This window comes from Vipera ursinii (assembly GCF_947247035.1).
Source record: "Vipera ursinii genome assembly, chromosome: 2".
Taxonomy (NCBI): domain Eukaryota; kingdom Metazoa; phylum Chordata; class Lepidosauria; order Squamata; family Viperidae; genus Vipera; species Vipera ursinii.
The window spans coordinates 63,299,369-63,316,878 of record NC_139513.1 but is presented as its reverse complement, the minus strand read 5'-3'; the positions used below and the strand labels follow the sequence as shown (position 1 = coordinate 63,316,878).

Genomic DNA, 17,510 nt, shown 5'->3' with positions numbered 1-17,510 from the left:
TTAACAATTACTGCAGAAAATGGACATAAAAATACATTTATTTATTTTATTTTATTTATTTATTTTAATTCCATTTATATCCCGCCCTTTTCCGAAGACTCAGGGCGGCTTACAAGCTTAGCAGTAGCCTTCATTCTATGTATATGCCTGCTTATTAGGGCTTTCACACACACCCCAAGCGGCATTATTACAAAGTCAGCTTAATTGCCGCCAACAATCTGGGTCCTCATTTTACCTACCTCGGAAGGATGGAAGGCTGAGTCAACCTTGAGCCTGGTGGGATGCGAACCTGCACTAATTGCAGGCAGCTGGTGTTACTTGAGGCATGGGGTGACCAACCCTACTTTACAACCTTCACAACTTATGGCCATGATGGGCAGGGTACATTATAGTTATAAATCAAGGACTACATGTATTTAGTAGTTCATTCTTCCTCCTGCATCATTAAGCCCGTTGCTTATTCACATTCCTCCTCCTCTTGATGTTTGGAAGTATGATTGGTTTACTTCACAACTTTGTGCGCATTTTAATTGTTTTTACTTAACTATTTTACTCAACAATGTAAGTTGTTGTTTACTTACATTGTTAACATTTTTAAAATGATGTTTTTGCTTTGTTGCACAAGGAAATAGAGTGAAATTGGTCAAGCAGTAAAAATAATGTCATTTTTTTGTTGCAAAGATCACTTGCAAAATAAAAGTTTAATTACATTACAAAATCATCCTGTATAGTCACTCATCCCCCCTACACATTTGTATCAACAACTGGTTTCCTGTTAGCTAAGAAGATGTAATGCTATCCAAGTTCTCTTTGTGGATAACATATCCGTTTAGGATTAGTGCCAGGAAGGGGGGGGGATAGTTTTTGATTCAGAACTGTTTGTTTTTCTTGCTTGTATGAATTAAGAGAAATAAAGATGGTGCACCATAATCTAATTAAGTCCATCTTTCTCTCTCTCTTTTCTTCATTCATAACTATATTTTATTTTTATTGTTTAAAGGTCTCCTGCTATGCATCAGAATCTTACTATTTGAATGCTCAGCAAATTTCCAATTTAAATACAAATGCATAGCACCGTAATTTTTAAAAAATAGGTCCCGGTGCCTTAGCATTTCCTAATGTTTTGATTTTTTGGCAAGTTTTTTTTTACATTCTTTGATTGGCACAGCATGACCTTCTCTGTTACACAGTGGTTGCCATGCTCCCCCACTAAAGAAAGCAGGAAAAGGACAGCATACCTTACTTAAGCAACCTGAAAGTCTAAATAAATTGAGGATATGTTTATTAGAAAATTACAAACCTTGATGTGTAACAGAAAGTAAGCCTTTTATAACTTAATTGGGGTTATTTTTGAGCAAGCATAATATCACTGGTAATTATGAGAGGGCTTTATCCATCCCTAAGTGTCAGTTTTAGCTTACATGGTATCTTGGGCTAAAATGTGCTTAACTGAGTTGGGTAACTCAGTTTGCTCTATGTGCCTGACTACTAGCTTTAGTTATACTTGGCATCCAGCATGTATTTACAGTAGTGGCCAAAATTGTGGAAACCTTTTGGGAAAAGTGTACATTTTTGGTTTGATGGCTAATAACACCACTGTTTTTAGAGTAGTACCATAAAAGTATATATCAATGGAAAGATAATTTAATCAAGAATGTCATGCAACAAAGTTAGTTCAATTATCTGTATTCTATGAAAAGTTATAGCCAAATAACCAGAAAAAGGAAGCACAACTTGCTTAGGTTGATATCAGGTAGCGTTCCTTCATCCGATTGTAGCCAGTGAGCATGAGTGTTTAGAGATGCAATCAGGTGTTATCTTGTTTTGGCAATGAGCCAAACAGATCACAGGATTGATGTCATGTATTGAAGCTGAGAGGAGGACATTTGTCAGTGTGTTATGTGACGCTCTCAAGTTGTTTGGATTTTTTGTGTTCTTTCATTTAGTGAGCTTGTAAGACGTAATAAAATTAAAGTAATGGTACAAAGAGTTGACTGGTTTCCCAGAAAGCGATGTAAAATAGTATTGTTAAGTGAACAAGGCTACAGTTATAAAGAGACTGGAAGAAAAATTGGTGGAAACTTAACCAAAGGTGGCATTTCTAAGTTTTTGAAGAGGTATAAGGAGACTCAATCACTACAAAAACCACACTGGTAAAGGCAGGAAAAGGTACACAACAGCAGGTGATAATAGAAGAATTAAGAGACTACCTACGTAACAGAAGAAAATCATCTGGGTATATACAAGATGAAATGGCTCAATGCATTGTGAAGTTGAGTGCAAGGACTGTTCGGCACAGACTGCAGGAATTTGGCCTAAAATCTAAAATTCCACAAAAAAAGCCACTTTTATCTCTCAAACAAAGGTTGAGAAGACTAAACTGGGCTAAAACCCATGTTACCTGGACAGAGGAACAATGGGACAGTATTGTTTGGAGTGATGAAACCAAGATCTCCCTGTTTGGTAGTGATGGCATAAAATACATAAGGAGAAGAATCAGGAGAAGATTTGCATCCTGATTGAATTACATGTATGGTGAAACACCCAGTCAATGTTATGATCTGGGGTTGTATGACATTGAAAGGTGTGGGCAGAATTTGTGTGATAAATGGGAATACAAATGGCCAAAAATACATTAATGAAATACTTGAGCCCAAATTGAAGCCTTCCACACATGATCTTTTCCAAGACAGTGAAGCATTTATATTTCAACAGGATTCAGCTCCATGTCATGTTACTGCTGTGTACAAAAAGTGGTTTCAAGACAATCATATTCCACTGCTGGAATGGCCTGGGAATAGCCCAGACCTTAACCCAATTGAAAATCTATGGAGCCGACTAAAGAAACTTATTAGTTAGACGCAACCCAGCAATAAAACCCAGTTAATAGAAGCATTCATTCAGTCTTGGTTTCACATTATAACAGCTGCAGAACTAAAGGACTTGGTTCACTCCATGGGAAGACATTGTAAGGCCGAAATTCATGCTAAAGGTTACCCAACTAAGTATTAACTGACGTGATAATTTTTCTATATCTCCTTTTTCCTATGGTGATAATTTTTGTATATCTCCTTTTTCCTATGGTGATAAGTTTTGTATATCTCATTTTTTCTACGTGTTTCACTTTTCTTTATAACTTCTAATAGCAAATTGTTCATAAAAGTTATTGCATTACATTCTTGATTAAATTATCTTTTCATTGGTATATAATTTTATGGTACTACTGCAAAAAAGTGATGTTATTAGCCATCAAACCTCAAATGTACACTTTTCCCCAAAAGTTTCCACAATTTTGGCCACTACTGTATACTGCATACACTGTCCCGGTATCACAGGATCACCATTTGAGACCTTCTCAGCCACTCTCCGACAAGGAAAATCAAGGGAAAAAGCCCAAATCACTGCAATATGATTTGCTTAATGATCTTGTCAAAAAAGGTCATAAAATTTGATACCACTCACTTAACAACTACATTGCTTAATGACAGAAGTTCCAATCCCAATTGTGGTCATAAATTGAGGACTAATTAGATGGCTACTCACCTCACATGGTTGCAACTGTGGGCAATGTATATTCCTAAAACCAAAAGAAGACCCAAATTGTAATGAAAACGGACAGTACCAACAAGAACAGAGCCAAAATCGGCATAGCGGTAGTTCATAGAAGTACTGTAGAAATGCTGTGCAGAATGAGCCTTCATAGATTATAGGGGAAATAAGAATAAAGTTTAGAGATATAAACAAAAGGGGCATAAAAGTTGAGATGGTAATCGCAACCGTATGATCAAAAACCCCGACTGTTTTTTTGCAAACACTGGACGTGCAAAAGGAAGCAGAGCTTGGATCATGCACTTACAGCCACCTTTTCTGACACCACCTCCCTGCCACACACACCCACCTTGTGGCTACCAAGGAGCAAAGATTTGCTGGATTGATACTGCTATTTTACCCATTCAGACTAAAAGAGCTAGAATGAAAAGTTTGAATCTTTTATTGGGCAAGAAAATTATATTACCATATTAAATTTGAGGGCTTTGCAGCTGATAGTTCTATACCAGGGGTGTCAAACTGCCGCACCCACCCCATTGCTGGCAATGGCAAAACTCTCCCGATACGTTGCGTGATGTCACGTGACATCGCGAGTTTAACGTGTGTTCTATACTATTCAGAACTGACTAGTTTCAAACAGCAGGAAACTAAGCTTTTTTCTCTGAGTATTAACCACATGGATATATAGCAGGGGTCTGCAAACGTGGCAGCTTTAAGACTTGTGGACTTCAATTCCCAGAATTCCTCAGCCAGCCATCAACACCCAGAATTCCTCAGCCATGCTGGCTGGCTGAGGAATTCTGGGTGTTGAAGTCCACAAGTCTTAAAGCTGCCAAGTTTGGAGAGCCTTGATATATAGTAACAGCTTTTTCCCACACAATTCCTCCAGTCCCTTTCTGCAAGAGGTTTATACTCCAGGGGGTGCTGTGTGTCTGTCGACAGAGAAATCACGCTACATGTAATCATCCGAATTGTATAACTGTGCCCTCAGTTTCTGTAGAAAAGGCCTTTCATCATCAGAAATATACAAAGTTGTCTGCACTTTCTTAATAACATGGGATCCAAGGAATTTAGCCAGGGCAATTTTGCTGATTTCAAAATGCTGTTATATACATCCCTTGTCTTTACAGATCCGAGGTTTTTTATCAAGATTTGATAATGTTCTTCCTGTCAGTCTGGCTTTTGACAAATGTACAGCTTGTTCACCCAAGGTAAGTTTGGTATCTGTGTACATGGTGTGTGTGTGTGTGTGTGTGTGTGTGTGTGTGTGTGTGTGTGCACAGAATATCAATTTCTATAACAATTATTTTTACTCTTTCCTTTATGCTTGTTTTTGCATATAATTTTGCATGCAATCTTTAGAGGTTTAGACGGTGATTTTGAGATGTGAATACTCATCTATCCCATTCAGCAAATGTAATCTTAGATATTTTTAGGTTCAAATATTAAGATTACAATGCAGTTTATGGGCAAACAAGTGCAAAATGATTACTTCAGTACAAACTGTTGAGAAAGATACCATCTTTCATCACTTCTAAGTTTTATGTGGAATAAAATAATTCTTGCTACTGTCACAAGTTCCCTGAAGATGGGCTCCAGCACGAGTCCAAAAGCTCAGAAAAAACCTCTGGTCCCGGTGACCGACCCAGATTGGATCCTGATCCAATGTGTTCATAAAAATAATTGACATGCTCACACCATCTCCTAGAAGAAATTTGTTCAAAGTATCCATTGTGACAAAACTTCATTCCAAACTCAGATGCCTTGTGTGTACTGATTATGCATCCTCTGACTTAAAGTCCCACTTCATAAAATATGTTCCTTTTTCCCTTGCCTTCCATTGCCTGGTATTGCTTGTAGTTAAAGACAGTTGTTATTTTGTTGATAGATTACTTAGGACTTATGACCATTTGTCACACTTAATGACCATTGCAGCATCCCCATGGCCACTTGATCAAAATTGAGATGCTCAGCAACTGGATTGTATTTATGAGAGTTTCACTATTCGTGTGATCACATCTTACAACCTTCTAGCCAGCAAAATCAAAGGGAAAGCCAGATTCACTTAACAACTGTGTTACTAATTTAACAACTACAGTGATTTGCTTAAGAACTGTGGCAAGAAAGGTCATAAAATGAGGCAAAACTCACTTAATAAATGTTTCACTTAGCAGAAGAAATTTTGGGCTCAATTGTAGTCATACGTTGAGGACTCCCTGTACCATTCTCAGTTTCTGTTCTGATTGAAGTGACAATGTTGGCAGGTGTATGAACTGTTGCCCATTTTTCACTACAGATTTATCCAACCATCAGTTTAAAATGAAATTCAGTTCAGTATTGATCCAACTCATTTTTCTGTCTAAAGTGAAATCCAAATCATCTTCTCACCAAGTTAGAGTGAGCACGGAGTCTCCGTTTGGTTGCCTATTTTTACCTTGACATATTTTCCAACTTTTATTTCACAGAGGAAGAGAGTATCATATATCATTTAGAGTTAGTCTGAAGTGGCTGGACTAGAGAGCAGAGATAAGACTCTAAAAAACTCCTGTACTAACATGGTAAATCAGACAATTTCATTCTTAACAAAAGGTACATATTTTAGGGCAGAAGAGTCTTCTATGTTTCATTTCCACACCAAAGGGTTATCATAATTTGTCACATTTGAAATTTAACTGTGCTTTGGTTAGTTTTGGTAAACAATAACAACAAAACAAAAGTCAGCAATCACACTCCCTACTTAATTTTGATCTTTTGTTCATATTTGGTAAGGATGCGAGCTGTGAATCAAATAGTTTAATATAATCTTACCACATCTATGAACACATATTACTCTGAAAATTAATTACCCTTAAGATAAATTACAGGTTGTAACTTAGAGGGGCTTAAGGGTGGCTCCCCTTCATGGATTACTGCCTTGTCGTGGCGAAGGGGCTTGCGTAATTCAATGAAGCTATGAGCTATGCCGTGCAGGGCCACCCAAGACGGACAGGTCATAGCTGAGAGTTCTGACAAAACGTGATCCACTGGAGAAGGAAATGGCAACCCACTCCAGTATCTTTGCCATGAAAACCCCATGGACAGTACCAAAAGGCAAAACGATATGACGCTGGAAGATGAGCCCTTCAGGTCGGAAGGCGTCCAATATGCTACTGGGGAAGAGCAGAGGGCTAGTACTAGTAGCGCCAGAAAGAATGAAGCGACTGGGCCAAAGCCGAAAGGACGCTCAGCTGTGGATATGTCTGGTGGTGAAAGGAAAGTCCGATGCTGTAAAGAGTTTTTCTCCATAGGAACCTGGAATGTAAGATCCATGAATCAAGGAAAGCTGGACGTGGTCAAACAAGAGATGACAAGACTGAACATCGACATCTTAGGTATCAGCGAACTAAAATGGACAGGAATGGGTGAATTTAATTCAGATGACCATCAGGTATACTACTGCGGGCAAGAATCCCTCAGAAGAAATGGAGTAGCCTTCATAGTCAATAAAAGAGTAGGAAAATCAATACTGGGATACAATCCTCAAAATGACAGAATGATCTCAGTTCGAATCCAAGGCAAACCATTCAATATCACAGTCGTCCAGGTCTATGCCCCAACCACCAGTGCTGAAGAGGATGAAATTGACCGGTTCTATGAAGCCCTACAGCACCTTATAGAAGTAACACCAAAAAATGATGTCCTTATCATCATGGGGGATTGGAATGCTAAAGTAGGAAGCCAAAAGATAACTGGAATAACAGGCAAGTTTGGCCTTGGAGTACAAAATGAAGCAGGGCACAGGCTGATAGAATTTTGTCAAGAGAATACGATGGTCATAGCAAACACTCTTTTCCAACAACCCAAGAGACGGCTCTACACATGGACATCACCAGACGGTCAACACAGAAATCAGATTGACTATATGCTCTGCAGCCAAAGATGGAGAAGCTCTATACAGTCGGTAAAAACAAGACCAGGAGCTGACTGTGGCTCAGACCATGAGCTTCTCCTTGCAAAGTTTAGGCTTAAACTGAAGAAAGTAGGGAAAAGCACTAGGCCACTCAGGTATGAATTAAATCATATCCCTGTTGAATATACAGTAGAGGTGACAAATAGATTTAAGGAATTAGATCTGATAGACAGAGTGCCTGAAGAACTATGGACAGAGGTTCGCGACATTGTACAACAGGTAGCAACCAAAACCATCCCAAAGAAAAAGAAATGCAAGAAAGCAAAATGGCTGTCTGAGGAAGCTTTGCAAATAGCTGAGGAAAGGAGGGAAGCGAAAGGCAAGGGAGAAAAACATAGATATGCCCAATTGAATGCAGAATTCCAGAGAATAGCTAGAAGAGATAAGAATGCCTTCTTAAATGAACAGTGCAAAGAAATAGAAGAAAACAATAGAATAGGGAGGACCAGAGATCTTTTCAAGAAAATTGGAGAGATGAAGGGAACGTTTCATGCAAAAATGGGCATGATAAAGGACCAAAATGGCAGGGACCTAACAGAGGCAGAAGAGATTAAGAAGAGGTGGCAAAATTACACAGAAGAACTATACAAGAATGAGCTTAATGTCCCAGATAATCACAATGAGGTGGTCACTGACCTCGAGCCAGACATCCTAGAATGTGAGGTGAAGTGGGCCTTAGAAAAGCTGAGCAACAACAAAGCTAGTGGAGGTGACAGTATTCCAGCTGAGCTATTCAAAATCTTAAAAGACAGTGCAGTAAAAGTGCTACACTCAATTTGCCAGCAAATTTGGAAAACTCAACAGTGGCCACAGGATTGGAAAAGATCAGTTTACATTCCAATTCCAAAGAAAGGCAGTGCCAAAGAATGTTCAAACTATCGCACCATTGCACTCATTTCTCATGCTAGTAAAGTCATGCTTAAAATCCTACAAGCTAGACTTCAGCAGTATGTGGATCGAGAACTACCAGAAGTACAGGCAGGATTTCGAAGAGGCAGAGGAACTAGAGATCAAATTGCCAACATACGCTGGATCATGGAGAAAGCTAGGGAGTTCCAGAAAAACATCTACTTCTGCTTCATTGACTATGCTAAAGCCTTTGATTGTGTGGATCATAACAAACTGTGGCAAGTTCTTAAAGAGATGGGAGTACCAGACCATCTTATTTGTCTCTTGAGAAACCTATATGCGGGTCAAGAAGCAACAGTGAGAACTGGACATGGAACCACTGATTGGTTCAAAATTGGGAAAGGAGTCCGGCAAGGCTGTATACTGTCGCCCTGCCTATTTAACTTATATGCAGAGCACATCATGAGAAAGGCAGGGCTAGATGAATCAAAAGTTGGAATTAAGATTGCCGGAAGAAATATCAACAACCTAAGATACGCAGATGATACCACTCTAATGGCAGAAAGTGAAGAAGAACTAAAGAGCCTCTTGTTGCGGGTGAAGAAGGAGAGTGCAAAACTTGGGTTGAAACTTAACATTAAGAAAACCAAGATCATGGCATCTGGCCCTCTCAATTCTTGGCAAATAGATGGGGAAGAAATGGAGGTAGTGACAGATTTTATTTTCCTGGGCTCCAAGATCACTGCAGATGGGGACTGTAGCCAAGAAATTAAAAGACGCTTGCTCCTGGGGAGGAAAGCCATGGCAAATCTAGACAGCACACTAAAAAGCAGAGACATCACCCTGTCAACAAAAGTGCGTATAGTCAAGGCTATGGTCTTCCCAGTTGCAATGTATGGCAGTGAAAGTTGGACCATAAGAAAGGCTGAGCGCCAAAGAATTGAGGCCTTTGAACTATGGTGCTGGAGAAGACTCCTGCGAGTCCCTTGGACTGCAAGGCGATCAAACCGGTCAGTCCTAGAGGAGATCAATCCTAACTGCTCTTTAGAAGGCCAGATCCTGAAGCTAAAACCCAAATACTTTGGCCACCTAATGAGAAGGAAGGACTCACTGGAGAAGAGCCTAATGCTGGGAAAGATCGAGGGCAATAGAAGAAGGGGACGACAGAGAATGAGGTGGCTGGATGGAGTCACTGAAGCAGTAGGTGTGAGCTTAAATGGACTCCAGAAGATGGTAGAAGACAGGAAGGCCTGGAGGAATGTTGTCCATAGGGTCGCGATGGGTCGGACACGACTTCGCAGCTAACAACAACAACAACAACAAGGGTGGCTAGGAGAAAGTCAGTTTCTGTTCTGCAATCAGAACAAAATTTACATAAATATACTACAGATTTATTTCCTTTATAAGTTTTACACAGTTTAATAGATATTGAGGAAATTACATGAAATACATCCAATGAAGCTATCCAAGTTAATTCGTTAGAGTTTGAATTTCTTCCATAGAAAAGCTCCACACATCTGGTGAAATGTGTTGTAGATCAATGAGCAGCAGGATTAGAAGTGAGAGGTAGGTGGGGGGGAAAAATCCTAGATTTATTTTAAGTTGCATTGAAATGTAATTATAATTTACTACTTTTCATATATTTACTTCCCATTGTGACACATTATGAATGTAGTTTGGGATCAACTCGAGGTAGCATATACATTGCTGAATCCAAAATTTAGGCACAGGACACTCTTTCAAAGGGGTAAATGCCTGAATATCTATGGATATTTGAAATAATTCTTAATAGTCATGCAGGATGATAGTTTACTAATTATATGAGGAAGCAGAATAGGACCAATTTTCCTATCTTGCAGAGTTAGAAATACAGTTTCCTTTTTGTATTGATGATAAGGGATGGGTAGAGAAATTAAGGGAGAAGACAGCAGCGGTCTTCTGTTATGATCCACATCATCTCCAGGAGGCAACATATCTTTGGATATCGCTTTCTGAATAACAATAGTTGCAAAGAACTTTGGACAGCGTAGCCTGTTTTTAGGCTTCCCACAATCGTTCATTGGCCAGTGGGGAAAACAGCCTACTAAAGTAGAGAGGTCTTTGATCTGAGATAGCAGGACTCTTGATATTTGTTATATTATTATTTTCCCAGATGATTTCCCCTCTAAGGAGTGTCATGCTCCTTGTGCTCCTAATTTTCAAGCATGCTGATCACTAATGTAGCGTGTATGCTGTAAGTACTCTGTGTACACATTGCTAAACAAAGTGTTAGCTATTCATTTCTATGTTACTGTCCATGGCGTAAACATGATATATGCAGTCTTTTTTCTGTTTCAAGTATGGTGCAAACATTGAGAAGGAGGGGCAGAGAGAAGCAATTTTTCTTTTCCTTATTACTGTGGTCTTTTAAAAAGAGTTCTATTTTACATAAATAAGTTCTTTTTTTATAAAATATGACCTGAGCTTTGACAGCTGCATTACTCCATAGTGATCATTTTTTCATGTGGTAAGAATATTAAATTACTTTTGTGCTGAAACGGTTGGCTCAGGGGTACATGGATTTTATTACAGTAGAAACATAACATTTATTTACATGCCCTGTTCCAGTTTGTACTATAAAAACTGTACTGTTTCAGGTATTGAGATTTCTGATACAAATAATGATAAATTCAGTGATCTGTTTATCTGGATTTTCTGTGGGTTCCCTCCACCCCACCTCATTCCTATAATGCATTTGTCACAGTTTCACAATAATTATTTCCTATATCTATGCCTGAAAGGTTTTTAGTCTTTGAAACTAGATGTCAGGCTTCAAACATCTCTGAGCAGATGGGTTTGTAACCTTTGGAGGCCACTGAGGAATTATGAAATGGCTCCTGTAAGAAACCAAGTTCTTACTCTTGGCTTGACAGTAGCCTTCCATAGTTGCCACGCTTATTAGGTGTTATATGACATTATGAGTGGAATGTCAGGCCGCTGTCTTCAAGATTAGTGATCCTGTTCACTATAGCAAACTGGATTCAATTTGTTAGAACTGGATCCCATAGCTGCTCAACCTCATTAACATACAGGAAAGACTTTGACAAGTTGACTAGTGAAAAGACAGAGTGCAGTTTCATCTAGTATCATGCAGTTAATTATAGGGAATGGTTTGTCAGTCTCAATTTACCCCTACCGGAACTTAGAAAGTAGGCAGGTGGCCTCTCTTGGCACTTGGCAAGCTGCCTAACCACCTGGAAAGCCAAGATTTTACAAAATTACAGTTTCTAGCATTCATATTTATTTGTAAAAATGCCTTTATGGTTCATGCAGTTCTGATAGACATATTTTGCACACACAAAAATCTGGATGGCTTCAAACATGTTAGTTGTTTGTAAAGTTCTAAACACTTGGCTGTTTCTCTGGGCATTTGGGCCAAGAGACTGATGATATGATTTTATGATAGGACTTTATTTATTTAAAATATTTATATAGGGTTAGGGTTACCCATCTTATATCAAACTCTGGACAGTTCCCAATCAACAATTAAAAACAAGAGATTGGCTATAATAACAAAATATTGCAAAACTGTCTATGCTGTACCTCCTTTTCATCTCTAAATACTCAAGAGAATTAGGAAGGTTTCTGCTTGAGCCACTGTCAAATGCTTTATTTTTTCGCAGAAAAAAAATCAGCCCCATTTGCCTAGGTAACAATTTTTGTATACTTTAATCAAGGCATCTTTCTTACTGTCTGTAAGGGGCATAGTTCATAAGAAATACGGTAGGTTCAACTTCCTAGCTAGATAGTAGAAACCATCCTAGGATAAAGGAGAATGTAATAAGCACCATCACTTATCCATGACTAATTTGTGTTCAGTGTTTGTTTGTTGACTGGACACACCAGTCTGAGCAGCCTCTTTTTGAAGGCTGTCACAGTCACATCTTAAAACGCCTAATGCAGTCACTCTCATGGCCCAATCCACTTTCTCCACACCCCATAAATCACCCTGGAAGCATTAAATCTTTAAATGCTAGAAGGAATACTGGGTCCTCTGAGACTGTCCCTTCATAGATACACATTCAGAGAAGTTTTAGCCTTTTTATTGGCCCTAGTCATCATTTTGTCTCTTTGGATTTACATTGATACATCTCATTCTGGTTTCCTATTAGTGATTTGGATTTCCAACTAAAAGTCTCCCATAGAAAGTATTTCTGACATTCTGCAAAGATTACTTACTTGAATTCTCTTTTCAGATGCTCTCTCAGTCCCAATCTCAAATTTCATTACATGTAGAAAAAAGTGGTTCTATAGTTATGAAGTAGATTTCTTGCACTTCTAAATTAACCCTTTCTTTCCTCACAAAATTTTTCTAGTAGGAACGTCTCCCTTTGTTTGCCTTTTTTTTTGGGGGGGGGACAGCAACAGCTTTTCCCTTTTCTCCATTACCTGTATGCCAACAATCGAAATGATTTCATTGTTCTCTATAAAGCTGAGATGTTTGTTGTTGGCGTTCAAACATATTTGGAACTGCTGTTTTAATTCAGGCTTATAATTATATTTATCTTCATTTGTGTCACATAACCATAATAGCCGAAAAAATATTCCATGCTCAAAACTCAGCTTCTTATAAAAATTCTCCAGGCTCTAAAGTAAATATTACTTTATATAAAGTAACAAAGAGGGATAAAATTCTAAACATAAAAGATAATCCTGTATGTGTGCTTCTTTAAGTAGTTTCTAAAAGTAAATGGAGTTGAAAAACACATGGTATATCCAAGGTAGGCCAGTGTTTCAGGTACCTAAATATTAATCTGAATACTAATCATTCTGATTTTAAATTTTCTCTCCTATTTCTCCAGGAGGGAGGGAGGAGAGGAAGGAAGGAAGGAAGGACAAGTATATTTTGTTTTTAAAAATGACAGTGAAAAACTATTAGTTAAGCATCTTTAAGCAAGAAATTAAACCTTTAACAGGATGCTTGCCAACAAAACCCCTTTGCTCTTATTTTGGGAGGATTCCTTTTTTATACTGAAGTGCTGAGTTTCAAGGGTCTAGCTCGCTTACGCTTCTAAACATGATACTCTTGTTTCTTGATGCTGGCTTTTATGTGTGTATGTGTGTGTAGATATGTATGTGTGTTTAAAGATTGTCTTTTCAGATTTAACACAGCATTTTCTTCAACTGATTCTAGTGATAATATATTCATCAATCATTTGCTTTCGCTGTATTGTGGATTTATCTTTGTTTTCCTACCATAAATTCGTAGCAATGTACCTGTGTGGCAGAAATTGGCAATATTTATTGAATTGGTTCAGCATTAAATAACTCACTTTTAGAAATAGGAGCTATTTTAATATTTTTTTAAACCCGCCAAAATGTTCTCATTGGTCTGAATGCCAGTTTTCCCCTACATTTACACTTGCTCCCTCAAGCTGTAATCTCTCACACCAGATATTACAGTATTCCAAAAATCTCTTCCAGAAGAGATTTAGGGAGCTACAAAGAGAAAGAGAAGTCAAAGAAACCTCCATCTATAAATACACAACAAGACTTTATATACTGGCTGTTGTTAGCTGCAATTAATAATTGGAAGAATTCTAGATTTCTTTTAGCTTGTCAGCAGTTGTTCAACCTGCTGGCAGTCTTCAGAAGCCATCCTATATGAGACCTGGTCTCTCTTCATCCCTCCCTCAGCACTTTTCCATATAATGAAAATATGTTTTTTTTTCTTTTGAGATTCACAATAGAATAGGTGTTACTTAAGTAGGAATCTCTTCTGTGACAGCCCTGAAGACTGATTTTTCACTACCACTAGTGAAAAAGGTTTGCATCCTTAGCATTTAATTCTGTCAGAAATCAGGGCAGATGCAATAAATCTTCCTGCCCTCTCTGCTGTACAGATTTAATGTTTTCTCTATGAAAATTTTGATTGTGTATATTTTTTTAGAGATTCTTCCTACACATTCCCCCCCACACACACACATACACTGCGCAGGAAGATTTCATTAGCGCACAATAGCACAAATTTTGCTGCCACTTACAAAGGATTTGGTATCTGGGTTTTGTGACATGTCAGCATAATTTGCAGCTGCTCAGAATGGCTTCACATAGTAGATTTACTGCTGTATTAGCTGGGCCATGGAGCTGCTGTGTCTAACAGTGCTGGCTTGTGTTTTCCCTGATTTTCTATCACCCTTGCTTCTTGAAAGCAATATGTATAGATAGATGTCAATGTAGATATAGATATGTCATAAGAAGAATGGGGATACCACTGTTTTTTGAGTAGGAGAGATGAAGGGAATGTCATTAATTCATCTATATTAAGGGCAGATTGAACTTTTGTGAATACTTAAGCTTTGACCAGCTGGGAGGCAATGATTCTGAAATTTTGAAAATAGTAGGCCAGCAAAAATGTAGATGTGCTTATGACACAGAGAAAGGTAAAGACAACATGGAATTATATATTCGTGCAATTGTGTGTTGTAGTCTTGGGAAATGGAGGTCTGGTAGTTTTGAAAGCCTCTTAAATTGAGAATCCTGTGTTGAGTAAATGAGTAACACATTTTTGCCTTTGAGAACTTAAATTACTAATGCTCTTTCTTTCAAAAAAAATTCTTTTATGTTCTGAGGTTTTTAAAAGCTTTCAGATGTGTGAATTAGATAGTTATTTATGTTATTGGCAAGTATACAGAGATATAGATTACCAGGGTTAAAAACCTGGGGTGGAGAGTTTGATTCTTTTGGCTTTCTCCTGTACCTTCATTTCCACATAACTATGAAACAATTTGTCACTGAGGGCTTTCTTAGAAGAACTTTGAAGCATAGAGAGGAGAGAATAAATCCCATCTTTCCCTTTCTTCTTTTTAAAGCCACAGTTCCTTTGATAAACCTTGTTTGGAATATTTAAAGCATCACATTGTTATGAACATGTAATCTAATTCTCTTTAATTAAAGTTGGAGAAAAAGTTTTAATTTTCAGGCTTTGGAAAGCTAGTGTTCAGATCATTAATCTTTAACAAGAAACCCATTGTTTACAACTTACATATGTCTGCAAGACAATAATAGGATATTTTTTTCTGATGTGATTCAGTAATTTAGAGGAGAATTATAACTGGAAGAAAGAGAGGAAATCCCACTTTGGGGGTATAGAAGAGAAAGGGAAAAAATAAATTAATTGAATATGAAGACTTTTTGAGCAGAAATTGATTTTTACTGGGGAAGTTGAGAATAGCTGTGAAGTTGACGAGACTTTTCTGTGTAAAATGATGATGTGAACATAAGGGGTTATTCTGTTGTGATTGTACATCTGTGTTGCCTCTGTCATTTATCCTTTTGTAACAGTCAGTCTTTATATAATTATAGTTTTATAATAGCCAGTTACAGTACTAATCAGTTACATTGCAGAGCTGATGTAATGTTCTAATTTTCTCTTCTGTCTGGTTTGACACAGTAAGCTATGTGACAGCTTTACAGTAAACTGTGCAATGAGAGGATAAACACTGTCTTAAATCATTGAAGCTGAAGTTGTCATTAATTGACTTTTCTTGTAAGTTTCTTTCTGAATATGGATTTTTTGTTTCTTAACTGAAGGGGCTCAAGGACTTCCCAGTAAGATCCTTTCTTCAGTTCAGTCATTCACAAAAAGGCAGTGGCATTTAGAGAATACAGGTGTTTTGTACACAGGTAGTTCTCAACTTACATCAGTTGTTTAGTGACCATTCAAAGTTACAACTGCACTGAAAAAAGTGACTTATGACCATTTTTTCACACAAATGACCATTCTAGCATCTCCATGGTCACATGATTTACATTCGGATGTTTGACAACTGACTCACATTTATGACTGTTGCAGTGTCCCAGAATCATGTGATTCTAACAAGCAAAGCCAATGGGGAAATCAGATTCATTTTACAATGGTGTTACTATTTTAACAACTGCAGTGATTCACTTAACAAATTTGGCAAGAAAAGTAAAATAGGGCAAAATTCACTTAACAATTTTTTTTACTTAACATCATAAATTTTGGGCTCCGTTGATCTGCTGTTTTTGTTTTATTTATGTGTATTTCTATTTCACCTGTAAATAACTCAAGGTGCCAAACATAGCTAATACTCTTTATCTCCTCTTATTTTTCACACAATAACAACCCTATGAGGTGAGTTGGGCTGAGAGTGACTGACCCAAAAAAAACAGCTAGCTTTCATGGCTAAGACGAGATTAGAACTCACAGTTTCCCTGTTACTAGCCTAATACCTTGACCACTAAACCAAACTGTCTCTGTTTCTGAACACTTATTTCCTAACTTTTTCTGGTTTGCGTTGAATGAATCTGTTTAAATGTTTCCTTACATCCATGGTCTTCTTACTCTTTGAAATAATTAGTATTGAATGCAAACATTTTGTGGTATTATATACATAAATATGTAATTTGACTTGTTAAAGGTATATCAAATTTCAAGGCTATAATTATCTCAGTTATGGAACAATCATTTCAAAATTCCTGGAGCCATCTTATTTCAACTTGATAAAGTTGAAGTAGTCTGTTGGAGGAGGAATATTCTCTATTTTAAAATTTGTGTCTTTGATATTGGAATGGCTGCCGATTGTATAGATTATATTTCATGTTTATATGGTTTTACGATTTTATTTTCTATTTTTAAAAAAATAGTGAACAGTAAATTCCATTAGTATTTAAGCTATAATATTGAAAGTTAGGGTCTAGAAATCTAGACTCTGTCTTAACATTTGTTCCAAAAGAAGAAATACTGAGTATTTTTGTACCAACAAAATTTAGTTTTTTTCCCTGAAAAACATGTTCTTTAAAAATAAATAGGTCTTGCATATTTTCCTAACCCATTTGGTATGACTAGATATTGCTGTCACTTTCCTTATAAGAACTTTTTAGATTTCTTTATCTCAGTATATTAAGCATTAAAGCTGTTGCAATAGGATGCAACTGGCCAATACAAGCTCGCTTGCTGTGCCCAGAAAGAGTCATCTGACTCCTCATAACCAATAAGGGAAAAGAAGGGTGTTCTGTCAGGGTTGGATGGAAAATATTGGTATGGCGTTTGTGGGAGAGTTGGAGTCTGGGGATGGAGGAGTGACCTCAGGCAAGGTTAGAAATTGAGTGGTTTGGTTTTAATTAGAATTGTGTGCAGCTTTTATTTTATTTTATCATT

At 37.5% G+C, this 17,510-nt stretch overlaps 1 protein-coding gene across 3 annotated transcripts in view; it reads left to right on the top strand.

Moving 5' to 3' along the window:
• ATG7 (autophagy related 7) overlaps nt 1–17,510 on the top strand; it is a 101,099-nt gene that overhangs the window by 23,974 nt on the left and 59,615 nt on the right. For 2 of the 3 annotated variants that reach the window (XM_083351284.1, XM_083351283.1), the window contains exon 16: nt 4,680–4,760. In XM_083351284.1, coding sequence (XP_083207410.1) covers nt 4,680–4,760 — 81 coding nt within the window. Of the gene's footprint in view, nt 1–4,679; nt 4,761–10,499; nt 10,581–17,510 lie in introns of all 3 variants that reach the window. The other variant, XM_083351285.1, reaches the window with a different exon arrangement.